General features: G+C 41.4%; 1 protein-coding gene across 1 annotated transcript in view; it reads right to left on the bottom strand.

The window, feature by feature from the left end:
• The window catches only part of CSF1R (colony stimulating factor 1 receptor), a 50,082-nt gene extending 35,365 nt beyond the window's left edge, over nt 1-14,717 (bottom strand). Inside the window, exons 1-4 of the mRNA XM_069102632.1 lie at nt 14,462-14,717; nt 3,867-4,145; nt 1,959-2,237; nt 962-1,098 (exon numbers count right to left, since the gene is read on the bottom strand). Of these exons, the coding sequence (XP_068958733.1) occupies nt 962-1,098; nt 1,959-2,237; nt 3,867-4,145; nt 14,462-14,510 (744 nt within the window). The 5' untranslated portion in view covers nt 14,511-14,717. The remainder of the gene's footprint in view (nt 1-961; nt 1,099-1,958; nt 2,238-3,866; nt 4,146-14,461) is intronic.
• Between the last annotated feature and the right edge of the window lie 1,559 nt (nt 14,718-16,276).

Below are 16,276 nucleotides of genomic sequence, written 5' to 3'. Positions count from 1 at the left end.
CCAGCGTGCATTAGTCAGAATATGTTCATGTAATGACTTGTTTTACAATATGATACTATACAGTTACATGATGCAATATTGCATCATAAAAATTTCAATGCAGGAAAACCCATAAATTTACAAAAAATTATTAAATTTAACATGCATCATTAAAAAAATTATATGTGTTTTTGAAATTATGTGAATTAAAAAAACCATTAAAGAAAGTAGATTTCCTTGGGGGTGGCTAGGTGGTGCAGTGAATAGAGCACCAGTCCAGGAATCAGGAGGACCTGAGTTCAAATCTGGCCTCAGGAACTTAACATTTAATAGCTGTGTGACCTTGGGCAAGTCACTTAACCCTAATTGCCCTGCCTTCCCCCCTTTAAAAAGCAAAAAAAAAAAAAAGTAGATTTCCAGGAGGGTGCTAAATAATTTTTTAAAGGGGGGCAGTAAGTCAAATAAGTTTGGGAACCTCTGATCTAGCACTTTATGTAAGTTATTCCCAAGGGAGAATAACTTAAATAAAAATCCCTAAAGGTAGATGAGCCACATTTGAGGATGATGAAACTTGAATGACTCATGGTAAACAGAGTTTGGTGCGGGGCGTCCCTCTCCTAGAGATAGTTAAATACTAAGTACTTTCATAGAGTCAGACCATGGGGTTAGATGGACCAATGGTCTGACCCTAGAAGACTTTATACCTTTAACAGAATTTCATTCATTAAAAATTTCCTAAATACCTACTGTGTGTGAAGTTAGTACTAAACACCTACTGTGTGCACTGTCAGGCACTGGGAAAGATGGACATTTTATACAACCTACAATTTTTGTTCTTATAGAGACCATAGTCTAATAGGCATGATGAGACACAAAAAACAAATAACCATGAAACCCATTACATGGAAAATATATGCATTTAGTTATATATAACCATTTGGCACTCCATCCAAAATTATCCCTCAGGATATGTGGTACTCACCTCCTTCTGCTCATGTTTGAGGACAACATCAAATTTTATATCTCTATTGGTTGCTGTACAGATAATCTGGGCAGGTTCCCCTCGTATCCGAACCAGCTCAGAAGATTCTAGCCACAACTTTGGAGGTCCTAAGAGAACTGAAGCCAGCATAAAAGTTAAGATCTTGAGATAAAGCTGAAAGCAACTTTAGCATTACCACTATCATTTTACAGATGAGGAAACTGAGGCCCACAGAGGGAAGTGACTTGTTTAAGGTGACATAACTAGTAAATGGCTGAACTGGAATTCAAACCTGGGTCTTCTGATTTCAACTGCAGTGTTCAGGATTCTTTTCACTGTATTGTGTAGTACTAAAGAAAGACCTCAGACCCAGAGGGCAGGAACTGGTCTGGAGCTCCTTTAGCATATGTACTAGAAGGTGACCCAAACATTGGTACTATTTGAATCAATCCCAGGAGGTGAAGTCATTGAATTGAGGAGAAGAATAATAGCTAGTATGTATGTGTGTATGTAATATGTGTGTGTATAGATAGATAGATAGATAGATAGATAGATAGATAGATAGATAGATAGATAGATATAAATGCTTTAAGATTTGCAAAGCACTTTACAAATATTGTCTTACTGGTTCTTACAACAACCTAAGAAAGTAGGTGCTGTTATTAGATGCACTTTATAGTGGAAGAAACCAAGGCAGACAGATTTTGTCTGTAACAGATAACCGGGCAGGGTCACACAGTTAGTAAGGGTCTGAAGCTGGATATAAATCGAGGTCTCCCTGACTCCAGGCCTGGTATTCTATTAGCCAATGTACTAGCTAGCTAGTACACCTAGTTAGCTCTGAATTCTTCTTCAGAAAAGATTCCACAGGACAAGGTCCTCCTTGGGTCCCTTTGGCACATTCTCCAACCCCCCAAGAGTCACCGGTTTCCATTTAGCATCACCAATCACCCCTCACCCCACCTCATTTGTTCAAAGATCGTCTCCCCTGAGTTACCTTTATTCACAATTAGCTGGATCTTTGAGGAGAATCTGCTCTTCCCTTCAACCATGGCCTTGCACAAGTAAATGTCTCTGTGGATGAACTGGACCTTGCGGATGGTGAAACCCTTCCAAGGGTCAAAGGAGGTGTTGATCCTGAGAGGTTTGTTATGTATTCTCTCCAGAGTTACTGAAGACTCTGCTGCGGGATCCGTGATCCGACAGGGCAACAGCACATCGCTGCCCTCCAGGGCAGTGACCGTCTTGACAGGGACACTCCAAAGATTGTCTGGATCTGTCCGGAGGAACGACCAGAGGGGCGGAGAAGATGAAGATTCAGTGCATCAGAAAAATAGTCATGGAAGCCAAGTGTTAATGCAATGGCAGACTGGGGGCTGCTCAAATGATCTGCTGGTGCCCTTCAGATGTCACAGAGTATTTTAGCTCACAACGGTGGGCACTCAGCATGTAACAGCATATGGTAGCCCTCTCTGGGCTCCTATCCTTTGTGGGCATGGGTATGGGGGAGTGATGGTCCAGACCTGTGACTTCATCAGTCTAGGAATTCTGGGGGTGGAAATGTCCTCTATGAATACGAATGCTCACCACCACAAAGGCGCACTTATAACTCATGCTCAGGTAGCTTTTCATTCAGTCCTATGGTTTTAACTTCTATGCTGGCTGCACTCCTCTTAGGGCCTCCAAAGCTGTGGCCAGAATCTCTTGCATAGTTGTTGGCCCCTACTCTGTGATGTATAGTCTCAGAGAGCTTCTGGGGGGCACAACTAAGTTACATGCTAAGAGTCACATAGCCAGTATGTGTCGGAGGCAGGGCCTGAATTCAGATCTTCCCAACTTAAAGGATGTTCCTCTAAACACTGCACCACACTGCTTCTCCCCATTAAATCTTTTTTTTTTCTCTTTGGAGGGCGATTGGAGTTAAGTGACTTGCGCAAGGTCACACGGCTAGTTTTTGTGTTAAGTGTCTGAGGTTGGATCCAAACCCAGGTCCTCCTGACTCCAGGGCCATGCTCTATTTACTGTGCCACCTACCCGCTCCTCCCCATTAAATCTTAAACTAATCAAATTCAAGGACTGTGTTTCAGTCAAGCTTTTTATCTCTGGCAGTATCTGGCTTAGTGTTCAGGTACTTAATGTAGATTTATTGCAATGTAGTTTTTGCTGAAGTCATTATTTCTCCCAACCATCCACCCAAGCATGTCTTTCTCTTTCATCCAGACTGGACTTCCTAATTATGTTTTGTTCAATTTCATATTCTGAAGGCTACATTTTCTCTCTATCTACAACATCTTTTGCTTATTTTCTTTTAGTCCACCCTTGCCCAAGTGCTGGGTCAGAGGCAGGTATAGCTGGAGAGCCAAGGGGCTACAGGTGAGTGATAAGAAGTGGTCAGCTGAAGAATAACCATAGGCTTTAGATCAGTAGTCAAGTCTACCCTGGGGGATAATGGCCCTTGGTACTTTCTTCTTCCTAGGCCACACCTCTTTCCACCATGGGTAAACTGAGTCACCATGAAAGTTTTGACTTTGATTGAACTTGTTAATCCTACCAAACTTTGGGTCTCAGAGAGGAAAAGAGATTCCTCTCCCAGTCTACTACAAAGAGCCCTCGAAGACATTCAAGAGTCCTGAGAATGGAGGGTTAGAGAAGAGATTTGGAGATAATAGAAAACACTCAGGATTTGGGGGTTGGAAGAGGGTAATGCGATGGGGTAGAGACCTAACCCTCCTAAACAAAAATGAATCCATTGGTTCAAGGCCAACACCAGGCGTCCCTTTTGCCAGGCCCCATGCCCATCCCTATGTAATGCCAACCCTTTTAGAAGTTCTCTGGTAGAACCCAATTCTGGGGATAAGCCAAGAGAGGAGCTAAGGTTGAGCATGTTGACTCTTGAACCCCATACCTTTCACATAGAGGTGTAGGGAGGCAGCAGAGTTGTCTCCATCCAGGTCTCCTGTCCCTTTCTCCAAACATTTGTAAGTGCCTGTATGATTAATTGTAGTGTTGATGATACTAAGGGTATTGTTGTTACCCATGGGTTGTTGAATACAGTCGTTGGTGTTGCAGTTCACATCACTGACCCAATCCACACTGGTATTGCCCACACAATGAAGTGTTACTGTTGATCCTTGTTCCACCACCAGCTGTGAACTTTTGGGCTCAATTATGGGAACTGCCTGACCTGGAGGCAAAAAGAGAAGCTGTTAGGCTTTAAGACAGGGGAAGGAACCCCCAAAGTGTCAGGGATGTCCAATCCCCTTGAAAGAGAAGCAATTTGGATGGTTAGAGAGAGTTCTCCTCTAATGGAATTATCATGTGTTATTTTTCACTGTTATCTATCTGTATCACAGAATTATGCAATCTTTAGAACTAAAAGGGACCTTAGAGATATTCAGTATAACACCCTTATATTAGAGGAAAAGGAAACTGAGACCAGAGAGGAGGAGGAACTTGCTCAAGCTGAAAAGGAGCAGAGGAGGGGGTTAAACCCAGACCTTCTCATTTAAGAGCTCTATGTATGAGGCAGATCCTCTAATCCCATAGTCCATGAGCTCCATGGACTTAGCTAAAACCATGTCTCTGTGTTTTCAAGACACTGCTTTCTCCTGATTCTTCTCCTACATGCCTGACCACTCTTTCATTGTTGTACGCTTTTTTGCTGCTCATTATTCCTATCACTCCCCTAACTGTGAGTGCACCCCAAAGCTCTATCCTCTTCTCTACCCTCTATTCTCACATGTTTAATTATTTCTCTATAGAAGACTCTTAAATCTGTATATTCAGCACCAGTCCATCTCCTGAACTCTATCACCAACTACCAATCAGACACTTCAATGGAATGAGAGACATCTCAAACTACACATGTCCATGGCAGAACTCTTATCTTCCCCTCCTGACCCACCCCTAAATTTTTTGGGGGGCAGCACCATTCTTCCATTCTGTAATGTTCATAACCCCAGTATTATTCTAGATACCTCACACTCCTTTACCCACCCACCCCCATATCCTCTTTATACCCAATCATTTGGAAAACTATATTATTTGTATCTCCACACCATCTCTTGCATTTAACCTCTTCTCTCTGTTCACACAGCCAACCCTTGAGTTCAGGCTCTCACGACCTCTCAATTGGACTATTGCAATGCTTCCCTAATCATTCTTGAATCAAGTTTTCCCCCATTTCAAGCCATCCTCCACACTTCTTCAAAGTGATTTTCCACACTTCTTCAAAGTGATTTTCCACACTTCTTTAAAGTGATTTTCTTTCAAAAGTAAATTTTTTAATGTTTTGAAATTAAACACCCCAAAATAGCATATATATACACACACATCAGAATGCAAAAAGAGAATTGTATAGGAAATTGTACATTTCCATTTCATGCCACTTGCCTGTTTTTTTTTGGTAAAAAGCGTGTAATTAACTAGAATGTTACTTTCAAAACTTTCAAAGCAGTCCTGCTTCTCTGTGCTTCTTTCTGACCTCCTTCAGTTCTCTTATATGCATTTTAAAAAGATGTTTCAATGGCCCCCTTTTCTCCTGTTGACCTTACCCTTCTTTCCTATTAAAAAAAATTAAAAAGAAAAAATGGAAAAGGAAAAAAAAGGCCCTTGTAACAAATAAACACAACCAAGCAAAAGGAATCTACACAATGGCTATGTCCAAAATGCACATATCTTTCTGCATCATGAGTTCATCACCTCTCTGTCAGAAAAGGAATAACATGCTTCACCATCAAATCCTGTGGATTGGTCATGATTGGTCATGACCATTAACTGTGGTTGGTCACTGTGTTGATCAGAATTCTCATGTCTTTCAAAGTTGTTTTTTATTTAAAATGTTCTCTTCATATGAATTGTTCTCCTAGTTCTGCTCACCTCACTCTATATCAGCTTATACTACCCGGGATTCACCAAAATAATATGTTTCATCATTTCCTATAGTACAATAATGCTCTATTACATCCATGTAACACAATTTTACAGGCAGTTGATAGGCACCCCCTTGGATTCTAGTTCTTTTTTTTTTCCTTTTTTCCCTTTTAATCTCCTCTTCAAGATCAAGAAATTTGTTTTACCTGAGACTGTTCATCCTCCCTGGTATTATCTGCCCTTTTGATCCTTTTTACCCCAATCCCACTTATTTCTCTGTTGAATTTAATATATTTCTGCATCAAATTTTGTGTGTGTGTATGTGTGTGATCAACCCTCCTTTCTCTATTTTAGATAAGTGTCAGGCTCATTACATGTCCCCTCTTTTTGCCCCTTCCTCCATGTTTATATGCTCTTCTCTCCAACTACTGGTAGTAAGTTTCATGGACTTCTCTCTCCTTCCTATACTAGTGTATTCTTCTTAGCTCCCCTTTTCCTTTCCTTCTTAAAACCCTTTGAACAGAATGAATTCACCTCTAGGGCCTCTGTTTTTAGTTCCCTTAAAATAAATACGAAGAGCTTTTGAAAACACTTCAGAACCAGGGTTCTAAGGCACACATTTCTTCTGCCTCTATTAGAATGTTAGCACTACATTATTCTCTATTTGTGTTTGCATTTCAAAGTTCCTACTTAGCTTCTGCTTTTTCATCAGAAATGTTTGAAATTCCTCTAGTCTCTTAAAGATCTATTTATAGTCAGCTTTCCAAGGTGTTTTCTTGGTGTCTTTTGAAATATGTAATGTATTCCAAGATTTTCTCTCAACTGATATCTCTCCTGTAAGCCCTCTTCTTTCCAATCACATAGCTACCATGTTGGTACAGGTCTTCATGTCTGGACAATTGCAATAGCCTGCTGGCTTGTCTTTCTGACTTAAGTCTCTCCCTATGCCAGTCTTGCAACCAAAGTGATTTTTCTAAAGCTCAAGTCTACAATTATCTAAATCTGATTTTATTTGTATAAAATATACTTTTAAATTATTTATTGTTTATCATTGTACTTATTCAAATTGTATTTGTGTATTTGTTCATATAGTTCCTGAGTTTGTTTTGGCAGGTATACTTCCAAGCATTTTATACTGTCTAGGGTTATTTTGAATGGAGTATCTCTTACTATCTCTTCTTACAGAGTTTTGTTTGTGATATATAGGAGCATATGTATATACATACATATACATTATACATATATATAATTTTAATTGTTGATGTGTAGTCAGGGCTAACATAATAAAGATGACAATTTAAGCTGAACTAATTTGTATATTCATTGCCATACAAATTAAATTACCAAAAATATTTTACTGAGTTAGAAAAAATAATAAAATTCATTTGTGAGAGCAAAAAGTCAAGAATATCAAAGGAACCAATGAAAAAAAATGTAAAGGAAGGACATTTAGTAGTACCAGATCTGATAAGAAACAGAAAGGTAGATCAGTAGAACAGAGTAGATATACAATTTACAATAGCAAATTACTATAGTAACCTTGGATTTGACAAGTGTAAAGACTTAAGTTTTGGGGATAAGAATTTATTATTTGGTAAAAATTGTGAGGAAGCTGGAAAGCAATCTTGGAAACTGGGCATAGACCAGTATCTTATAGCATTTACCAAGATCAAAATGGATACATGACCTAGATATAAAGAGAGATATTACAAGTAAATTTGAAGAACATAGAACATCTTACCCATTAGACTTATGGATAGGTGAACAATTTATGAATAAGCAAGAGACAGAGAGCAGTGCGGGGTTTAAAATAGATAAGTTTCTATTGCCTCAAATTAAAAAGGCTTTGTACAAATAAAACAAATATAGCCAAGATCAGAAGTAAAGCAGAAAATTGGGTGGGGAGGGGGATTTACAGACAGTTTCTCAGATAAAGGTTTCTTATCTCAAATATATAAAGAACTTTGTCAAATCTATAAAAATATGACTCATTCCCCAATTGATAAATGGTCAAAGGCAGTTTTCTGATAAAACAATTAAAACAATTTATAGTCTTGGGGCGGCTAGGTGGCACAGTGAGTAGAGCGCCAGCCCTGGAGTCAGGAGGACCTGAGTTTGGATCCGGCTTCAGACACTTAACACAAACACACAAAAACTAGTCATGTGACCTTGAGCAACTTACTTAACCCCAATTGCCCTCCAAAAATCAAAATCAAAACAAAACAATTTATAGTCATAGAAAATATTCTAAATAACTATTGATGAGAGAAATGCATGTTAAAATGATCTTGAGATACCATTTTACATCTATCAAATTGACTAAAATGATTGAAAAGGAAAGTGATAAATGTTGGAGGAGATGTGGAAAAATTGGGACATAAATTCACTGTTGGTGGAACTGTGAACTGAGCTCACCATTTTGGAGAGTAATCTGGAATTATGCCCAAAGAGTTATTAAATTACTCATACCTTTGACCCAGCAACATCATTACTAGGTCTGTTTCCAAAATGATTAGGGAAAAAGGAAAAGGACCTGTATGTTTTAAAATATTTATAGTAACTCTCTTTGTGGTAGCAAAGAATTGAAAATAAGGGGATGCCCATCAATTGGAGAAAGTTGTGGCATGATAGTGATGGAATACTATTGTGCTATAAGAAATGATGAGCTCAATGATCTTGGAAAAACATGGAAAGACTTGCATGAAATAGTGATGAGCAAAACTAGCAGAACCAAGAGAATGTTGTATACAGTAACAACGATATTGTTTTAAGAACAGCTTTGACCGAACCATTTTGACTATTAAAAATACCTAAATTAAATACAAAAGACCTAAGAAGGAAGACACTATCTGTATCCAGAGAAAAAACTAATAGAAGTATGTATAGAATAATTTTACATAAAAATATGTGTGTAATACATACACATACATATTTGTGTCTAATGATAGCTATCTGAAGGATGGAAGGATAGGGGGACAAAAAGAAAAAAGTTACAAGATAACATATATTTAAAAAGAATACCAAGTTGTACATAATAGATTTGCAGTTTCACGTACAATCATCTTTATTTCCTATTCTATTATGTTACGGAAATGCTTGTTTTATTTCTTAAGTTCAGAATACAATAAATATAATTTTTTAAAAAGTACAAATCTGACCATGTCACTCCTCTACTCCATAAAATTCAGTAGCTCCTTATTGCTTCTAGGATCGAATGTAAAATCATGTTTGGTTTTTAAAGCTCTTTGCATCCTGGCCCTTTCTACCTTTTCAGTCTTCTCACACTTTACTCCCTTCCTCGTACTCTATGACCCAGCAACACTGGCCTTCTTGCCCTTCTCCCCGCTGCCCCCCTGCTATGTCTCCTAAGTAGGCATTTACACTGGCTCTCTTCTGTGCCTGTAAATGCTCTCTCTTCTCACCTTTGCCTCCTTCAGTTCCAGCTTCCCTCAAGATTTAGCTCAAATTTTGCGAAGGGCCTTTCCTGGTCAGTCCCATTGCTAATATCTTCCCTCTGAGATTGCCTCCCTTTTCACATTGCATACATGAACTATGTATATACATTTGTTCAGTCGTTTTGAGTCGTGTCTGACTCTGTGACTCCATTTGGGGTTTTCTTGGCAGACATACTGGAGTGGTTTGCCATTTCCTTCTCCAGCTCATTTTCCGAAGAGGAAACTGAGACAAACAGGGTGAAGTGACTTGCCTAGGGTCACACAGCTAGTTAAGTCTCTAAGGCCAGATTGGCCGTCAGAAGAGCCTTCCTGACTCTAGGTCTGGCGCTCTATCCACCATGCCACCTAGCTGCCAAATGCATGTACATAGCCGTTTGTATATTGTCTCTGTCAGAATGCGAGATCCTCAAGAGGCAGGGATTTCTGCTTTTCTTTGTGTCTTCATTACATAGTCCAGTGTCCAACAGAGGAAACACTTAATAAATGCTTGTTGACCAACTGAATGAATGAATTTATAGTAACAGCTGCCAGGTCTTATGTTATCCTGACTGTGATTTTTTTTCCTGAATGCTTCCAGTATTTTTTTTGTTCATTTACATGGGAGCTCTGGATTTTAGCTCTAACATTCCTATAACATTTTCTTTTAGGGGATTATTTCAAGGGGTGATAGACAGATTCTTTCTGTCTTCACTTCACTCTCTGGTTAGGATGTGACTGAACAACAACAACACAAATGGACATTTTTCATTGATTTCTTTTTAAAAAAACATTTTAAAATCATAGTTTCTATTATTCATTTTTTCCAATGAATTTTTATTAATATCTTTTGGTTTTTCTGTCATCTAAGTTTTCCCCAAGAGAAATTCTTTCTCCTTACATCAAGGAAGCAATCCCTAATAATAAAGGATTTTTTAAAAAGAAAAAGAAGAGAAAACCAGTGAAATTGATCAATACAAAATACAAAAAAAAAAAAAAAAGTAAGACTGACAATGTCTGCGATGTTCCACGTTGTTTGACCACCTCCTCCCCATCTCCTAAATGGATTTAAGGGAGAGTCTTTCTGATATCCAGAGGTGTGTAGGAGCTGGCTTAAACTGGTTTATGAGATCTAATTGTTAACATTTTAGTGGGAGCATTTACACTTCAGAAACCAACTGGCAAAAGCTACAAATCATTATTTTTCAATTATTGTTTTATTGATTGTCTAGCTAGCCTTAAGAAAGTGATGGAGAAAATATTTATAATTCAGATCAAACTAAAGAAGTGTGTGGTGCTTACATTTTTTTCTCAGAGGCCTGATTGTTAAACCTTTACCAGCACACCATCCCTCACATCTCTTCTTTGGGATCAAGTTTGTTCTTTGTATTTTTGTAACATTCTTTTGCGTTGTTGTTTCTGGATGTGTTTCTGGCAGCCTGGGCTCAGGGATAATCCAGGGGAGAAAGATAGAAAAATAGAGAGGGTGACTGAAAAAAGCAGTTAGGGTTAGGACCTTCTCTCTTTGTTTTCTTTTAAGGAACTTTTCTTGAAGGGAGAAAGGAGAACCTGAAACCTCACATTAGGGAGAAGGACTTTTCCTTGCTCCGAGTCAGCACTTTTTGGGGGGTTGTGAAGGAGGGGGGATAAGTGTGGCCTAAAATTAAAGGATGATGGGAGGAAGTGAGAGCTGAATAAGTGTTGTGGACAGGGGCTGCAGAGCTTTCCAATGCCTGCTCTAGGGCCGGAAGCATTTGTCCTTCCTCCAGATCTCTGAGCCTGAGCTTCTACTCAGCCCCATAGCACTTCCCACATATACTGTCTCACTTCTGCTTTGAGCACGCCCCCTCCATGCGGCCCTGAGCCCACTCTCTGTGCTCCCTGCGACTCCCCCTCTCAGCACAGGCTGAGGCTGGTGCCAGGAGGCCTAGGGACAGCCCCCAAATAGCTCAACCTGGTGGCAGGTGGGATGAGGCAGGGGGGACACAGGCAGGGGCTCAAGATGGGTAGCTGACGCTTGTCCTACTGATGACCCAGGCCAAGCCACATGGCAATGCTGGGGCCGTCCTGGGGATAAGGGACCCTTCTAGGCCTCTTGGGAAAGAGCTTCGGCTAGGAGCCAGGCCATTGGCCAACTAAGTCTTGCCACTAATTTACCAAGTGACCTTGGGCAGATCACTTCCCCTCCTCTGGGGTAAACTGGATGGGTTGGACTAGATTGTCTCTAGATCTTTCTAGCTTTAGAAGTTCTATTTCCTGGCTTCCTTCAAGTCTCACCTAAAATTCTGTTTTCTTCTGGTCTTTCCCAGTCCCTTTGATTCTCATGCCTTCCCTCTGTGATTACCTCTGTCTCATCCTCTGCCATACATATCTTGTTTATATGTAGTGATTTGCCCGTTGTCTCTCCCTCCCCCCCCCCCATAGATTACAAGTTCCTTGAGATTATGGGCTGTTTTTGCCCTTTTTAAAAATCCCCAACACTTAGCACAGTTCATGGCATATAGTGGGCACTTGTTATGTTCTTGTTTATGGCTCCTGATACAAGACTGGTCCCTGGGTGCTTCCTTCCTTCTAGAGTCATTTGGAGGAGAAGAAAGGAAGAACCACAGGCCTCTTTGGCCCTCCATTACCTCCATTTTTCCAGCTGTCTTGCTCAAAATGCAGAAAGAAGCTGTCTGGGCTGTTGACTTCCTGTCATATTCACTAGAGTTCAGTCACGTCCAACTCGAAAGAACACTCATACAGAATGAGACTGACGTGCTAGGTTCGTCACCCGAAGCTACATCCTCAATTTCTTTTGCCTTCCCCCCCCAACTCCTCCATCCTGATTTAAGGAAGGGAAGGTTGGCAAGTCCCTTGCTCTCTGCCATGGACTTCTGAAACACTGTCCACCTCTCCAAATTTGACCTCTTTTCCTCCCTCTTCCCCTCCTCATCACCCCAAACTTCACCCTTTCCCATTTACTCAAACTGCCTGTCCCCTAGTCCCTGAATCTCTCGCTCAAGTCCCAACAACTTATGTAGGAACCTTCGGATAGCCTTCTTCTTGCCTCATCTTGTAGGGAAAAGAGAACTGGTCTTAGGTTAGAAGACTTGAGTTCAAATCCTGACTCCCATACTTACTAGCTGTATAACCCTCAGTAAGTTGTAACACTTCTCTGAACCTCAATTTCCTCATCTGTAAAATAGGGCTAATAATGTTTTTATTACCTACCTGACAGACTCTTGTGAGGGGAAGAATGAATTGTGAATCTTAAAGTGCCATAGGAAGATGAAGTCCTAATATTGACCATGCCCCTCAGCTCCAGCATCTTTCTAGGCTCAGAACTGAAGAACTCAAATTTAGGGTGAGGGAGAACGAAGGCAATTCCTCTGGGAGCCCAGCTAATCCCCACATTCAACCACTCCCTTATTAGAAGCAAAGCATTTTAGAGCTAGCAGTGGTCTTTGGGATGATCTAGCTTTCTAGAGGGGGCAGTTAGGTGGAGCAATAGACAGAGCCCAGGTCCTACAGCAATGAGCCTTGTTCAATTCCAGCTCTGCTCCTTAAAACTCGAGTGACCTTTGACCTCAGGAAATCAGCTTCCTACTCTAGGCTTGTTTCCTTTGTAAAATGAGGATCCTTTGAATCATTGGACTGCCTGAAAACGGTTTTAAAAAACAAGAGCCTGGATCTCTAAGGATCCTTCTGACTCTAAATCCTATGATAACATTCCACGAATGTTCATTGACTGCCTAGTATCAGGCACAGGGCTAGGCAAAATGCCTAGCTGCCTAGGCTGGTGTAATGGATAGGGCGCTAGACTTAGAGGTAGGCAACCTCAATCAAATCCAACTTCAGATATTTACCACTGTGTGGCTTTGGGCCAGCCACTTAAGCTCTCTGTGCCTTACTTTCCTCACCTGAAAAATGAGGGGGTTGGACTTGAGGGCTTCTAAGCTCTCTTCCAACTCTAAATTATTATCATGTGTCTAGTCCTGTGCAAAGTGCTGAAGATAGAAATATGAAGAATGAAATTATCTCTACTCATGAGTACCTGGCTTCCCTAGGGTCCCTCTGGAGCAGAGCTAGGAAAGCTCCCAGTGTCTCTTTCATCCACCCACTTATCTCTTATACACTGATGTCCGACAAAAGACATGAATTTTGTAGACAACTCCCTCTTTCAGGCAAAACTTGTTTCCTTCCTTCTCACCAGGCTCCCAACATCTGCTCATCTTCCTCTCGGGCCTAAGGGAACTACAGTTGTTCTGAAAGGTTCCCTACCCATGGGCCCTCAGCCTTTGGGCAAGTCTCTTGGCAGAGAAGCCTCTTCTAGAAAGTCTATCTCAATCCCCAAAGACAATGTTCAGGCCTTAGTCTACTTTCTCTGTCCTGTCTGTCCTGCTTGCAGCCCCTCAGAAATTTGAAGCCTGAGAATCCTTGGCTTATCCAAGGCCATGTTCTTTCCTCTCCACTGCTGCCTCTTATCCAATTCTCTCTACTTGAGACTCTCACATTGTCTCTTCTTTCCACCTCCCTCCAAATACCTTCCCCTTGCTCCTTTACCTTTTCATAGTCACAGATGGTCAGAACTGGAAGGGCCCTTAGACATCACCTAATACCAGGGATTCACAACCTTTTTTATGTCAAAGCAGTGTAGAGAAGCTTATGGGCCCCTTCTCCCAATAATGGTTTTAAATGTGTAAAATAAAATATATAGGATTACAAAGTAAGGCAAAAGTTAGTGAAAACAAAGATATAATTTTTTTTTCCCATTCGAGTTCACAGACTCCCTGAAATCCATTCTCTGACCTAATCCAAGCCCTCATTTTATGGAAGGAAAAACTGAGATTCAGAGAAGGAAAACAACTTACCCAAAGTCCCACAGTGGGTTAGTAGAAGAACTGGGACTAGAACCCAGGTCATCGAATATGCAACAACCCTCATTCTTTCTCTGCTCTCCTCCCATAGGTCCCACAGAGCCCCGGCCCAAGCTGTTCTCTGTAGAGTATCTGCCATGCTCAAGGTTGTCATGACTTGCTAGAGAAAAGGGTACATGACCTGGGAATTCCACTTTGTAACCTAGGCTTTTAGAACCTCACCCTAGGAGCAGGGAGCTAGAGTCTGCAGGGGTACCCCAGGAGTCTGCCAGTGAGTTCTTGAGGCTCCGTCTCCCTGCCTTGCCCTTACTTCCTGTGTCATCTCTTCCATGACTTACCGTGCCAGATGACCACTGCCATCAGGGGGATCAGGGTTCCAGGAGCCATGGCCTCTGGAGAGGAGGGAGCACTGGGTCCAGGGCTGAAGCCGCTCAAAACCGCCTCCTGCACAGCATGGGCTGGTGGAGATGAGAACCAAGGATTTGCCTTGACACACTATCAGTGTTTTGATACTGGCCTCCTCCTTCTCTGAGAAACTTCTCCTTTTTTGCACTGGGCTGTGTGACCACAGGGTTTGGAAATTGAGTCTAAGAAGAAAAACAATCTTGGAAATACTACCCATGACCCCAGTGGGAAGTAGGCTGCCTCTAGGGTGGAGCCAGGCTTCTGTTCCTCTGCTTAGGACCTTGGTGCCCCTGGGTTAGGGGGAGGCTTAGACTTGTAGACCCCTCTCCACCTCTATCAGCCCTAGTGTCCTCATTGGAAGGATGGGAAGGGGATAGACATTCAGACCATCTTGGGTGTCAGCAGACCTGCAAGGGACTGGACTGGAGCAAACAACTTGGGGCCAATTCCAAGAGTCAAAGACATAAACTTAATCCCCTGACTCGGGATCTGCATTAAGAAATTAAGCCAAATGATCCACTGTCAGAGGGGAAAGGAACCAGAAACTGAGATTCAGAGAAGGAAAACAATTTGCTCAAGGTCCCACAGCCAGTTACTAAAAGAACTGGGACTAGATCGTGGGTCATCTGATACGCACCACCCCACACTGCCTCCCTCATTCTGTCTCTGCTCTCCTCCCCTGGATCCCGCAGAGCCCCCACCCAGGCTGGTCTCTGCAGAGTATCTGCCATGCCCAGAGCTGTACTACACCATGGCTTGCTGGAGAAAAGGGTACAGCCTGGGGATTCCTCTTTGTAACCTAGACTGAAGGTAGTGTCAGAGTTGGAAGAGACTTTAGAACATAGAATGTTAAATGTCAAAGTTGGGAAGGATTCCAGAGAGCAGATCCTATCCCTGACTCAGAAAACTGAGACTCAGATCAGGGGAGTAACTTACTTAAGATCACATAAGTTAGAAGTGTAGGTTATAAAACCAGTGTTCATTCTTAGTTCAATGTTCTTTCCAGCCCAACCCTCCTCTCTGTTCACCTCCTTGTCCTGGCAAACATACTGTCTCTGGTACATGAATTCTATAAAAGTGAAGAAAAAATGTCTATAATCATAGATTTAGAGCTAGAATGGATATTAGGGGCTAAGTCCAGCTCTCTCATTTTATGGATAAAGGTCACCCAGAGGGGCACAGATTATGACGCACCCATGTCTTTTCCTGTAAGATCTTTGTCCATGGTTTTCCATGGTTCCTCTCCAGACAACCTTCCCAATCTCTCAGAATCTAAGCTATTTTAGAAGAGTGAGAGTATGAAGGGGAGAAGAAAGATTCCTTCAGAACCTTACTAGAGAGGCAGAGACTGTCTGTAGAGCTCACAGTCTGGCTGGGGAGAAGCACAGAGCCTGGCACACAGGGCTAGGGATGGGATCGGTGATTTCATTGGTTTATGGAACTTCCAGGGGCGGGAGCATCCTCTACCAATGCAGACCTCTTTGGGTGAGATTGGTCCCTTTTTCTTGATATGAAGTGATATCTCACTCCCAGATAACTGACTCACTCTTGTATTTTCTTTGGTATATTCTAATCTGTATGACTTCTTTTTATTTCTGTTTGTTACTTGCTTAAATAAGACTTTACTCACTATTCACTATCTGTGATAGTATTTTGTGTAATCTGTGTTTAATGGGAAAAAATTAAGTGGGACAGTACAAAATAAAGACTGTTTTACCACTTAAGAGGGCAGCTAGATGGTATTGTGG

The sequence above is a fragment of the Petaurus breviceps genome, unplaced genomic scaffold, assembly GCF_028583685.1.
Source record: "Petaurus breviceps papuanus isolate PSGF00001 unplaced genomic scaffold, PetGlider_PUasm1.0 551, whole genome shotgun sequence".
Taxonomy (NCBI): domain Eukaryota; kingdom Metazoa; phylum Chordata; class Mammalia; order Diprotodontia; family Petauridae; genus Petaurus; species Petaurus breviceps.
This window is presented reverse-complemented; position numbering and strand designations above follow the sequence as displayed.